This window comes from Elephantulus edwardii, unplaced genomic scaffold (assembly GCF_000299155.1).
Source record: "Elephantulus edwardii isolate Elephantulus edwardi_28Jun2011 unplaced genomic scaffold, EleEdw1.0 scaffold00152, whole genome shotgun sequence".
Classification (NCBI taxonomy): domain Eukaryota; kingdom Metazoa; phylum Chordata; class Mammalia; order Macroscelidea; family Macroscelididae; genus Elephantulus; species Elephantulus edwardii.
This window is the reverse complement of record NW_006399902.1, coordinates 4,366,828-4,379,913: the sequence shown is the minus strand read 5'-3', so window position 1 is coordinate 4,379,913 and position 13,086 is coordinate 4,366,828. Positions and strand designations below refer to the sequence as shown.

The window sequence follows — 13,086 nt, the reverse complement described above, 5'->3', positions numbered from 1 at the left end:
GGGCCCCGGGGCCGCCGCCAGCGCCGCGACCAAGGATGAAGATGAGTGGAAAGAGTTTGAGCAGAAAGAGGTTGATTACAGCGGTCTCCGAGTTCAGGCGATGCAGATAAGTGAAAAGGAAGAAGATGATAATGAAAAAAGGGAAGATCCAGAGGATAATTGGGAAGAAGGTGGAGGAGGCGGCGGAGGCGTAGAAAAGTCTTCGGGTCCCTGGAACAAGAAGGCTCCAGTGCAAGCGGCGCCGGCCCCAGACATCGTTCCAGAAACCCCAGAACCAGCGATGGCTAGTGGCGTGTACAGACCTCCTGGAGCCAGGTTAACCACAACGAGGAAGACACCACAAGGGCCACCAGAGATCTACAGCGATACACAGTTCCCTTCCCTGCAGTCCACTGCCAAGTACGTAGAAAGCCGGAACAGGTATTTAAAATGAATGCTACCTGGAGTTAAATGACCACATATGGCACATCCATATGTCATATAGGGACACGAATTTTTTAAAATAAATAAAATGGGAAGATTTGTAAATGACACCAGATGGAAATACTGTTTGTTTGGGTGACTTTAAAAGTGAATGTCTTTTCTCCTCTCTGAGAGCACAGCTGGGTTGAATTTAAACCTCCGCTTGGACTTGCTCCTCGCTCACCCTTCAGATCTGTCAGGGCAGTAACTCACCACACTCATCCTGACCTAACCTGACCTGATTGGCTCCCACCAAATAGAAGTGAGGAGAAATCATTGGATAATGAGTAGGACTTGACTTGAACGAGAAAACTGTTACCAATTGTCTGTTGTTTACTGAAGGTGAAAGTCAGTCTTTAGAAGGAATCATCATGTTATGAGACAACTTTTCAGCCCATTGTTTCCTAGTGAAATAAGTTCTCATTTGAAAGGTTTCATAGACTTGATGTCATAGAAAATAAGACCTTAAAGCTTCACACACACAGTATTCTGGTTTTTTGTTCGATTGAAGGCTTAAAAAAAAAAAAAGATTTTATAAGGATTTTATATACTTATTCTCCCTCGTTTTTTCCCTCCTCCAAAATTCTTCTTTTAAAGGGTGGTGCTTTTGGGTTTTTTTCTTTCTTTCTTTCTTTCCTTTTAAAGAAGAATATTTTCAAAACAACCGAGTGAAGAAGTAATATTTACTGATTACATTTCTTTTCCCTTAGGGATAAAGAAATGGAGAAGAGCTTTGATGTAGTAAGACACAAACATAGAGGTAGGGATGAGGTTTCCAAAAACCAGGCCCTTAAACTTAAGCTAGACAACCAGTACGCTGTGCTTGAAAATCAGAAAAGCAACCCCACACAGTACAATTAAGGATGGTCTTTGCTAACAACCCTCCTAAGGTAATTAGACTCCAGCGAACCACCGTGAGCAGCCAGTCATTGTCTCATCTCAGCTGGACCCACAGAAGTGATGCAGACCAGTCTCTAAGTAATTGGCCCTATTGCACTTTGGAAGTTTCCAGTGTCACTACTGCTCTCTCTGTGTATTGGAGCTAGGGGGAAAATTCTCATTGTGATACTCCATCGAGCAGTGTTCTTTTCAACACCCGACCAAACCAAAACTTGCAGCCCGTGGTCATTTGAGTATCTCTCTCTGTTCGGATGCTGAGCCTTCGTAAGGGTTGACTACCTCAGATTTGCTGCACTCACTGTGGACTCCACGTGGATTACAACTTCTGGACAAGAAGGTGATGATGTCCAGTAAGTGTCGATGTGGAACTTGAAACCAGCTCTACTGGATTCCCAGCAAATCCAACAGAAAGTCAGGCATGTGGGTTCTGATCTGCTGTAAAAGATGAAGATTTAAGTGACCTTATGTAACCTGCCCTGTAGAAGGCTGTGGCTGCGTTAGACTTCTGGAAGGAACGTGCTGCTCTCCAAAGGACTGACGTGTTCAGACCATCTGCGTAGGGCTGTGATTTAGACTTTAGACCATAAAGATGTATTGAAGTAACCACAAATTCAACCATGCTTGAGTCACCCAAGGAGGGAATGGGTTGGGTTAATTTTGTTTCTCCTAGTAATCTTTTTATATGGGTAGTGCTTTTTCTATGTTTTACAAATAAGTCCTTTCTCTCTTTAAAAAAAAAAAAAAGAAATCTGGAGGACAGCCACCTGGTCAACTGATTGGAAGAGATTTGTATATATTTCCATTCCAAAAAAAAGGGTGATTCAACAGAGTGTGGAAATTATCAAACAATATCACTAATATCACACACAAGCATAATCTTGCTGAAGATTATCCAAAAAACTACTGGAACAGTACATCAAAAGAGAACTATCAAGAGTATGGGAATTCCAGGATATCTGATTGTGCTCATGCAAAACCTATACTTGGATCAGGAAGCGGTTCTCAGAACAAAGCAAGGAAACACTGCATGGTTCAAAATCAGGAAAGGAGTGTGTCAGGGATGCATCCTGTCGCCATACTCTTTTACTCTACATGTGGAACAGATCATTCAGGAAACTAGGTTTTATGAGGAATGTGGCATCAGAATTGGAGAAAGACTTCCTTATGAATCAGGGTGAAGTCTCTCTCAGGGAGGAGTGATAGGGAATGGCAAAGGACACACTGACAAAGGAGATTAATCAGAACTGACTTTGACAAGCACTGTGGCAACTGGACAATTAAAACAGACATTCGGATGGCGGGGGAAGAAGAACAAACTGGGGAGGAGGGTAGAGAGAATGGTGCAGCAATGAAGGAATGAAAACCCAAAATCCCTGTAAATGTTCATTAAAACTAATAAAATTTAATAATAAAAAAAAGAATTGGAGAAAGACTTATCAACAAATTGCATTATGCAGATGACACAACTTAGGTAGCTGAAACTGAGGAGGACCTGATGCATCTTTTGCAGAAAGTCAAGGATAGCATTCTTCAATTTAGGTCAACTTCAAGAAAATAAAGATTCTCACCACAAGGCCAACTGGCAGCAGCATGATAGATGGAGAAAAGATTAAGACACAACAATTTAAGCTTGCTGAGTTTCACAATCTACACTCTTGGACCAGCAGTCAGGAAATAAAAAGATGAATTGGATTAAGAAAGTCTGAGCTCTCCAGAGTACTGAAGTGCAAATATGTCATTCTAGAGACTAAGGTGCACCTGATCCAGGCCATACTCTTCTCAATTACTTGTTATGTGTCAGAGAGCTGGACAATGACTAAGGGTGACAAAAGAATTGATGTCTTTGAGTTGTGGTACTGGAAATGAGTATTGAGAATACCATGGACTGCCAAGAGAACAAACAGGTCTATCCTAGAGAGGGTGAAACCAAGTTGCTCCTTAGAGGCAAGGATTTTGAAACTCCAGTTCACATACTTTGGGCATATTGCCAGGAAATACGAGTCCTGGGAGAGGAGCATCATGCTTGGAAGGGTGGAGGAGGGGCAATGCAAGAGAGGAAGACTCTGGATGAGATGGATTGACAATGGCTGGGATAATAGGGCAGGTGTTTTGGAGACAGTGAAATTGGCTCAGGATAGGGCAGGGTTCAGAGCTGTTGTTCATAGGGTAACTATGAGTCACAGGAGACTCAACAGCACATAACAACAGCAACATGGTCTAGTGGGTAAGGAGTTGCACTGTCAACCTAAAGGCACATAGTTAAAATTCACCAGCTGCTTCATGATAGATAGATGGTCAGTCTCCACTCCTGTGGTTTACAGACTTTGAAAACCTACTGAAGGGTTAGCTATGAGTCCATTTTGACACTGTGGTATTGAAAGTGCCATGGACTGCCAAAGAACAAACAGATATGTTTTGGGAGAGGTGCAACCAGAGTGCTCTTTGAATCAAGGATGGAAAAGCGTCATCTTGCATACTTTGGATATGTGATTAGGAGAAGCTATTCTCTGAAGAGGGGCATCATGCTTGGAAATGTGGAAGGTTGGTGAAAGGGAAGTAGACCCTTGGTGAGATGAATAGACATAGTGACTGCAGCAATGAACTCAGGTATGTCAGAGATGTTGATGATGACTCAGGACAGGACAGGGTTCAGATCTCTTGTTCATAGTGTCACTATGAATCTTATTGAACTCGACAGCACCTAACAGCAACAACAACAACATGTGTACAATTAAGATCAATTACATCAGCCATGTAGTACCATCATGTTGATGACTGTGTTTTAAGACAATATGTTACCTTTTTAGCCATATATATCTTTTTTAACTTGTGCATTCTGAGAGTTTTTAGACTTTACCAGAGTTCAATGACAGAGAACAGGGAGCTTTGGTGGCCTAGTGGTAAGAAGCTATGTTGTAACCCCAAAGGCTCACAGTTCATATCCCCCAGCTGCTCTGTGGAATGATGGGCAATCTCCTCTTGTGGATTTACTGCCTCTGAAAACCCCCTGGAGGGTCAGCTATGGATCACTTTCAACTTGATGATACACAACAACAACTGGCACAGAATAGGTTAGCAACCACAGGTTCACCCAGTCTCCCAATTGTGATTGGTTTGTACATGGTTAGTGGACCCACTTGGCCAATTAGGTAAAGTGTTTCAGTTCTGAGTCTTGTGTTTCAGTTCTGAGTCTCCTGTTTCATGTGATTAAGTTTGAAAGCTCAATTTTAAGATCTTCAAGAGGAAACCAAAGGGCTCTCTTCCTTGTGTCCACATGGATTTCCTCATATCCACATGGCTTGCCCCTCCACTTTGGCTGTTTTCATTTCATTTTGCTTTGTTTTGGTTTTGTTTGGTCTGACATATCACCTTAGTGAGGATTCCTCTGGGCCAATATCTTTGAAAATTCCTACCCATCATCTTATCCTTGATGCTACTTAAAATCACTTACAATTATACCTTCTGAGTTTAATTTTCTCCCCCCCCCTTTTAAGATATTATAAATTCTGTGTTGTAACAACATTTATTTATGTGCTTTATTGAGCAGCCTATTTACTAAAGAGTTATGGAGACACTGGCTTTTCTGCATGATTAGTATAGTTAGGCTGTTGTTGGTTTTTATGTATCATAAGGTTGACTGCAACTCATAGTAACCCTATGCATAATAGCTCCAAACCCTGTCATATACTGAGCCAATCTCACTGCTTCTAACACATCTACTCCCGTTGCCCCCGTTACTAAGTCACACCATCACATCGAGAGTCTCCCTATCCTGCACTGTCTGTCCACCTTTCCAATATGACGTCCGTCTCCAAGAACTGGTCCCTCCTGGCAACATGCCCGAAGTATATGAGATGGAGGTTCAAAATCCTTGACTTCAGACAGTAAGTTGGTTTCACCCTCCCTAGGACAGACCTGTTTGTTTTCTTGACAGTCCATGGTATGTTTAAGATTCTTCTTCAGTTATTGTCCAGCTCTCTGATGGAAAGTAATTGGAAAGACTGTGGCCTGGATCAGGCGCACCTTAGTCTCTAGACTGGCATTTTTGCTCGTTAGCACTCTGGTGAGGTCACTGACAGTACAATTAATGTTTTTTTTTTATTTCCTGACTGCTGGTGCCCAGAGTGTTGTGTACCCAAACAAGCTTAAACTGTTGACCATCTCAATCTCTTCTTCATCTATCATGGTGCTGCTAATTGGTGCAGTGATAGGAATTTTTGTTTTCTTGATGTTAAGCTCAATGTCAAGAAGACAAAGATTCTCACCACTGGACCAATTTGGCAGCATCAGAATGGATGGTGAAGAGATTGAGATTGTTAACAACTTTAGTCTGCTTGGCTCCGTGGTCAACACTCTTGGCACCAGTAGCCAGGAAATCAAAAAACGTATTGCGATGGGAAAGTCTGCTGTTAGGGACCTCTCCAGGGTACTGAAGAGTAACGGTGTCACTCTGGAGACTAAGGTGCATCTGATACAGGCTATGGTCTTTGCAATCACTTGTTATGCATCAGAGAGTTAGACAATGACTAAGGAGGATAGAAGGAGAATTGACGCCTTTGAGCTGTGGTGCTGGAGAAGAGTATTGAATGTACCCTGGACTGCCAAGAAAACAAACAGATTCAACCTGGAGAGGGTTAAACCAGGCTGCTCCTTGGAGGCAAGGATTCTGAGGCTTCATCTGACATACTTTGGACATGTTGTAAGGAGGGAGAGGTCCTTGGAGAGGGACATCATGCTTGGGAGGGTGGAGGGACAGCGCAGGAGGGGAAGACCCTCTATGAGGTGGATTGATTCAGTGACTGGGGTAATCAGGATGGGTGTGTCAGAGGCAGTGAGATTGGCACAGGATAGAGCAGGGTTTAGGGCTGTTGTGCATAGGGTCGTTATGAGTCACAAGTGACTTGACAGCACATAACAACAACAACAAGCTATAATCCACATTGAAGATTGAGATTGAGTCCTTGACCTTCTGCAGCAAACACTTTAAGTCTCTTCAGTTTCAGCAAGCAAGGTTGTCTCATGTACATTATTGAGGTTGTTGATGAGTCTTCCTCCAATCCTGGTAACACATTCCTCTGCATAAAGCCCAGCCTCTCAAATTATCTTTTCCACATAGATTGAAAAGGTATAGAGACAGGACACATCTCTGATGCACTCTTTTTCCTGATTCTGAGTCATGCAGTGTTTCCTTGCTCTTCTGCTGTGATGACTGCTTCTTGGCCCAAATATAGCCTTTGATTTTTGTCCAATTTCTGCTCTTGTGGTTAGCTGTCATCCGGTCAGATCTCAATTCATAGTGACCCCCATGCACATGGAATCAAACTGTGGTTATCCACTGGGTTTTTATTGGCTGGTTTTTATCAGACATAGATTTCCAGGTCTTTCTTCCTAGTCCTTCTTAGTCTGGAACCTCCATTGAACACTGTAGAGCATCACAGAAACATGCAAGCCTCCACTGAGGGACACATAATGATTGTGGTTGTGTCTGAAAACCATCTCCTAGCAATTGGTCTGGTCTTATTTACGGAAGGCAAGACTACTATTAACGAACTATCACTAGCTCTCTCCTAGCTTAGGAAAGACATGGGTATGCATTCTACTACCAACAATTGTAGACGGCATAGCGTAATCCAGCAGTAGCATTCTCCTTATAATGTTGGTATTCTGGTTCTTGAAGTGATGATGTGATTCTGGAGCTGGTGCTTTCTGATCAGAGCAACTCTCTTGATGGTCTGGTTCTGAGAGTTGTTCCTGAAAGTTCAATCTAGTGTCTTTCTTCATCGCTCACAGGAATTCTTCAGCCATTTAACACCTTGTCAAATAAATCTTAGATTAATCTTAGATCAAGAAATACTTAGATTAGGTAGCATGAGTTACCTAATTAAACTTAGATTAATCTTAGATAAATCAATACTTAGATTAAGTAGCATGAGTTATGTCCTTTGCAACTGAATCTTGACAGAAAAACAATGGCCTAAGTAACAGACTCACATTTTTATGAACACTGGAGAGGTCACAAAGTTCCAAACATGAGTCAATGCTGGGTCATTGCCTAATATTTTCACTCAATCTGTAGGCTATCTTTCATTCTTTTAGAGAAGTCTTACGATGCACATAAGCATCTAATTTTTAGGAAGTCTCAATTATCTATTCTATCTTTTATTGATGGTGCCTTTTCAGTTATATTTGATAGTCTATTTATACCATATGTTGGGCTCCTAAGAATGTTTCCTTTTTCTTTCCTTTGATGATCTTTAGAGTTTTAAGTTTTACCTCTAGGTTCTTGATTCTTCTAAGTCATTTTTCTATGATGTGAAGTATGGCTCCTGTTGCAAATTTCTGCAAACAGATAACCAGTTTTGCCAGCAACTTTTGTAAAGTGGTTGTCTTTTTCTCCATTTAAAAGATGTCATCTCTTTGCCAAAGATTAACTGTCCACATGTGGATGCATTTATTTCTGGGTTCACCATTTTATTCTGTCAGTCTACATACCTGTTGCTGTACCAGTAGCAAGCTGTTTTGATTACTATCTGGCTAGGGTCTCATATTTAAGATTTCTAGAAAATGTCAACACTTCAATAAGAAAAAAGACAAATAGCTTTATTTCAAAATAGAAAATGAGCAAAAAATGTGACTAGACACTTCACCAAAGAAGACATTCAAATTGCCAACAAACTTATGAAATAAAGCTCACAATCATTTGTTACTGTGTTATTACTGTTGTCATGTGCCGTCAAGTCAACAATGACTCATAGCGACCCTATGAACAATAGTTCTGAACCTTTCCGTATCCTGAGTCAACCTCATTAATTGTCTCTGACACACCTGATTCCATTGCCACAATTAATGTGTCAACCCGTCTTATCCAAGATCTCTCTCTCTTGCACTGACCTTCCACTGTTCCAAGCATGAGGTCCTTTTCCAAGAACTGGCGCCTTCTGGCAACATGCTCAAAGTACATGAGACAGAATTTCAAAATCTTTGCCTTCAAGGAGCAACGTGTTATTACCTTTCCCAGGACAAACCTGTTGATTCTCTTAGCAGTCCATGGTGTGTTTAATACTTTTCTCCAGCACTACATCCCAAAGGCATCAATGTTTCTTCTGTCATCCTTAGTCATTGTCCAACTCTCATATGCACAACAAGCCATTGAGAAGACCATGGCCTGTATCAGGTGCACTTTGGTCTCTCGACTGACATCGTTGCTCTTTAGTACTCTGCAGATATCCTTAACAATAGACATTCCCAATGCAACTTGTCTTTTCACCTCCTCACTGCTGGTGCCAAAGACGTTGATTGTGAATCCAAACAAGATGAAATCACTAACAATTTCAATATTTTCTCCATCTGTCATGAAACTGTCTATTGGTCTGGTGGTGAGGTTCTTTGTTTTCTTGATGTTGAGATGCAATCTATATTGAAGGCTGCAGTGTTTGACCTTCTGAGGCAAACGCTTTAAGTCCGTTTCAGCCAGTAGGATTGTGTCATCTGTATAATACAGACTGTTAAGGAGTCTTCCTCCAATTCTGATGACACATTCACCTTTATAAAACCCAGACTCCCAAATGGTCTGTTTCGCATATCAATTGAAAAGGTGTTTAGAAAGGATACATTCCTGATGCATTCATTTCTTGATTTTGAACCACGCGGTGTTCCCTTTTTTCTGTGTGGATAAAAGCTTCATATGCACAATCAAGTGTTCTGGGACTCCCATTCTTCTCAATGTTAGCCACAATTTGTTGTGATCCACACAGTCAAATGCCTTTCCACAGTCAATAAAACAAAAATAGACATCCTTCTGGTTCTTTCTGTTTTCAACAGATCCATCCATCTGACATCAGCAATGATATACCTCATGCCACAACTTCTTCCAAACTCAGCTTGTAATTCTGGCTGTTCTCTGTTGATGCACTTTCCCATTTTTTTTTATAATCTTCAGAAAGATTTTGCTTACACGTGATATTGTTTGATAATTTTCACATTCTGTTGGATCACCTTTTTGGAAAATGGGAATAAATATAGATCTCTTCCAGTGAGTTGACCAGGTGGCTGTCCTCCAGATCTCTTGGCACAACCTGGTAAACATGTCCAGGGCTGCATCTGTTTGTTGAAATATGTCACCTTGTATTTCATCAATTCCTGGGGCCTTGTTTTTTACCAATTCCTTCAGAGAAGCTTGAACTTCCTTCTTCATCACCATTGCCTCTTGATTTAATTTTTCATTAAATTCTTCTGTGTTATCCAGTTCTTTTTGGTGCAGTGACTCTGTGTACTCCTTCCTTCTTCTTTTGATGCTTCCTGGAAAAAAATCAATATTCTGCTTCTTAAGAATTTATTGCAACTCTTTCCTACTGCCAAAGGGGCCCTTTAGAGTAGTGAGAGAAGACCTTCACCCTGAAACCCACAGTGTCCCTTTTCAGCAGAAAGTAGCTAAGAGAATACGCCATCCCCTTTTCCTTATGAATCAGGGTGAAGTCTCTCTCAGGGAGGAGTGATAGGGAATGGCAAGGGACACACTGACAAAGGAGATTAATCAGAACTGGCTTTGACAAGCACTGTGGCAATTGGACAATTAAAACAGACATTGGGGGGAAGGGGGGGAAGAAGAACGAACTGGGGATGAGGGTGGAGAAAATAGTGCAACAATGAATGAATGAAAACCCAAAATCTCTGTAAATGTTCATTAAAACTAATAAAATTTAATTTAAAAAAAAGAATTTATTGCAACTCAAGGCTTGAATTTATTCTTCAATTCCTTCCACTTAAGAAATGCTGAGAAAGTTCACCTTTTTTTATTTTCTGACTTCAGTTCTTTGCACATTTCATTATAATACTTTGCTCTGTCTTCCTGAGCTGCCCTGTAAATCATCTATTCAGCTCCTCAATTACCTGATTTCTTTCCTTTGCTGTGGCTTTTCAGTGTTCTACAATATTCAGAGTCTCTTCTGACATCTATCTCAGTCTTCCTCTCTGTCTTTGTAATGACATTTGCATTCTTCGTGGATGATATTCTTTATATCCTCCCACAGCTGATCTGGTCTTCCTCCATTAGTGCTCAAACCTGTCCCTGAGGTGGTTTTTAAATTCAGACAGGATAGACTTAAAGTTAAATTTTGGCACTTGTGGGTTTGTTTTCATTTTCTTCGGCCCAAGCTTGAATTTGTATATGAGTAGTTGGTGGTCAGTTCCACAACCTGCACCTGGCCTAGTTTTCACAACTGATACTGAGCTTCTCCAACAATTCTTTCCACAGATGTAACCAATCTGATTCCTGTGCGAACCATCCATTAGGTGAAGTCCACTCACATGATGGACTACACTATTAATAGTGGTCTGAAAACACTATTGTAAAAAAGCTAAGAAAAGGTTTACACACAGAATCAACCCTGGAAAGATAACAGGGTTGGAAAAGGAAAGAGAGGGGAGTAAAAACGGACAAGTAGTTAAGTTGGGTGAAAGAAAAGGCAATATAAGATATTAATAGTCACTATAATTAATTATATTGTTATTGGGTTTTGTTGTTGTTATATGCCATCGAGTTGCTGTGACTCATAGCAACCTTATGCAAAATAGCCCTGATCCAGAGCCAAGATCTACTGACTCCAGCACACCTGCCCTTATTACCCCAGCTACTATATCAGTCCATCTCATCTGTGGTCTTTCTCTCCTACACTGGCCTCCACCCTTCCAAGTATGATGTCCTACTCCAAAGGCTGATCCCTGAAACATGCACAAAATATGTGAAACTGAGTTTAATAATCCTTGAGTCCAAGTAGACACTTAGTTGTAACCTCTCCAATACAGACCTGCTTGTTATCTTGGTGGTCCATGGTATGCTCAGTGCTCTTCTCCAGAGCAAATACCACAACTCAAAGGCATCAATTCTTCTCCTGTCATCCATGGTCATCGTCTGATAGCTTTCTGATCCATAGCAAGTAATTGAGAAGCCCATGGCCTGGATCATGCACCTTAGTCCCTAGACTGACAGCATTACTCTTTAGCACTTTGGAGAAGTCCTTGTCAGCAGAATTCCCCAATACAATTCATCTTTTGATTTCCTGTCCACTGGTGTCAAGAGTGTTGATTGTGAAGCTAAGCAAGCTGAAATTGTTAACAACCTCAATCTCCTCCAATAATATCATTAATTATATTGTTGCTGTTGTGTACCGTTGAGTCACAACTGACTCATAGCTGACCCTCCAGCATGTTTTCAGAGGCAGTTAATGGCAGAACTAAGACAGCTTTGTACCATTGGCCTAAAGTCACAAGATCGAAGGCTGAAGGGCTTGTGGGAACTTATGAAACTGTCCTGGCTGAGGAATTGTAACCAACCTGCACTGTAACCTGTTAACTTCCCTAGTAAATTTCATAACCGTGGGTATGGTTCTGTTAGGCCTGTGTAGTTATTGCAATGGGTTTTGGACCCAGAGGATTATGATTGGGGTTGGAGAATTAGGTGCAGGAGTGTAGGGGGTCATGTCTGCCTTTGGGGAATTGGTTTTGTGTGGTGAATGTTGCTGATATGGACTGCTCCACTTCATTAACTTAATAGAGATCAGATGTGGCTGTGTCCATAACACCTTCACTCTTTATACCCTTCATCCAGCATTTACTGCAGGAAATCAAAGACTATACTAGCCTTCAGTGTGATACATCTCAATATCAAGAAAACAAAACCCCTCACATTTGGACCAATAGGCACCATCATGATAGAGAAAAAATTGAAGTTGTCAAGTATTTCATGTTACTTGGACTCACCATCAACACTCTTGGTAGCAAGCAATCAAGAAATCAAAAGACATGTTTGTTACATCAGGAAAATCTGCTGTCAAGGGCTTCTTCAGAGTCATTTTAAAGACTATGATGTGCCTGATTCAAGCCATGGTCTTTTCAAGTGTTTCCTATGTTGGATAATGTGCTAAAGTTGGACAATGAATAAGAATTACAGAAGAATTTGAATTGTGATATTGGCGAGGAGTATTAAAGAATATACCATGACTACCAAAAGAATAAATAAATCATTATTGAAGGAAATGCAACTAGAGTGCTCTTTAGAGGCAAAGATATTAAAACTTCATCTCACTAACTTTGGGCTTATTTTCAGAAAGAACCCATTCTAAGAGAGAGATAATACTGGGAAAGGTAGAAGGTCAAGAAAAGAAAGGAAGACCCCAAAATGGATTGACGTGGTAACTACCGTAAAGAGCTTGAGCTTGAGTATGACAGAGACCCTGAGGATGACACAGGACAGGACAAGGCTGTAGGTTTACTATGAGTCATAGCTGATTTGACAACAACTAACAACAACAATCCATTTTCCAAGATTATAAAGCTGTCTGAATGAGAGAAGAAAGTCCATTTCTCTCCCACACAAAACCACAAGAACCACATTTGCCAAAAAATTAAGCTCAGAAGACAGAAATGGGGAAATGAGAAAGAATCTAGGGAAGCAGGAAGAGAGCGCTGTTGCATTGAGGGGATTGCAAATAATGTCACAAAACAGAATGTATTAAAAAATTGAATGAAAAACCAAAATGCTCTGTACATTTTCATCCAAACTACAATTTTTTTTTTAATGCTGAGGAGAGACCGGTCCTTGGAGAAGGACATCATGCTTGGGAGGGTGGAGGGATGGTGCAGGAGGGGAAGGCCCTCTATGAGGTGGATTGATTCAGTGACTGGGATAATTGGGGTGGGAGTGTCAGAGACAGTGCGATTGGCACA

General features: G+C 41.0%; 1 protein-coding gene across 1 annotated transcript; it reads left to right on the top strand.

The window, feature by feature from the left end:
• The first annotated feature begins 7 nt into the window (after window positions 1–7).
• LOC102861091 (protein CDV3 homolog) lies at window positions 8–1,323 on the top strand. Its single transcript, XM_006894944.1, has 2 exons — window positions 8–420; window positions 1,173–1,323. The coding sequence occupies exons 1-2, from the start codon at window positions 101–103 to the stop codon at window positions 1,321–1,323; spliced, it is 471 nt and encodes a 156-aa protein (XP_006895006.1). The 5' UTR covers window positions 8–100.
• Window positions 1,324–13,086: the final 11,763 nt, after the last annotated feature.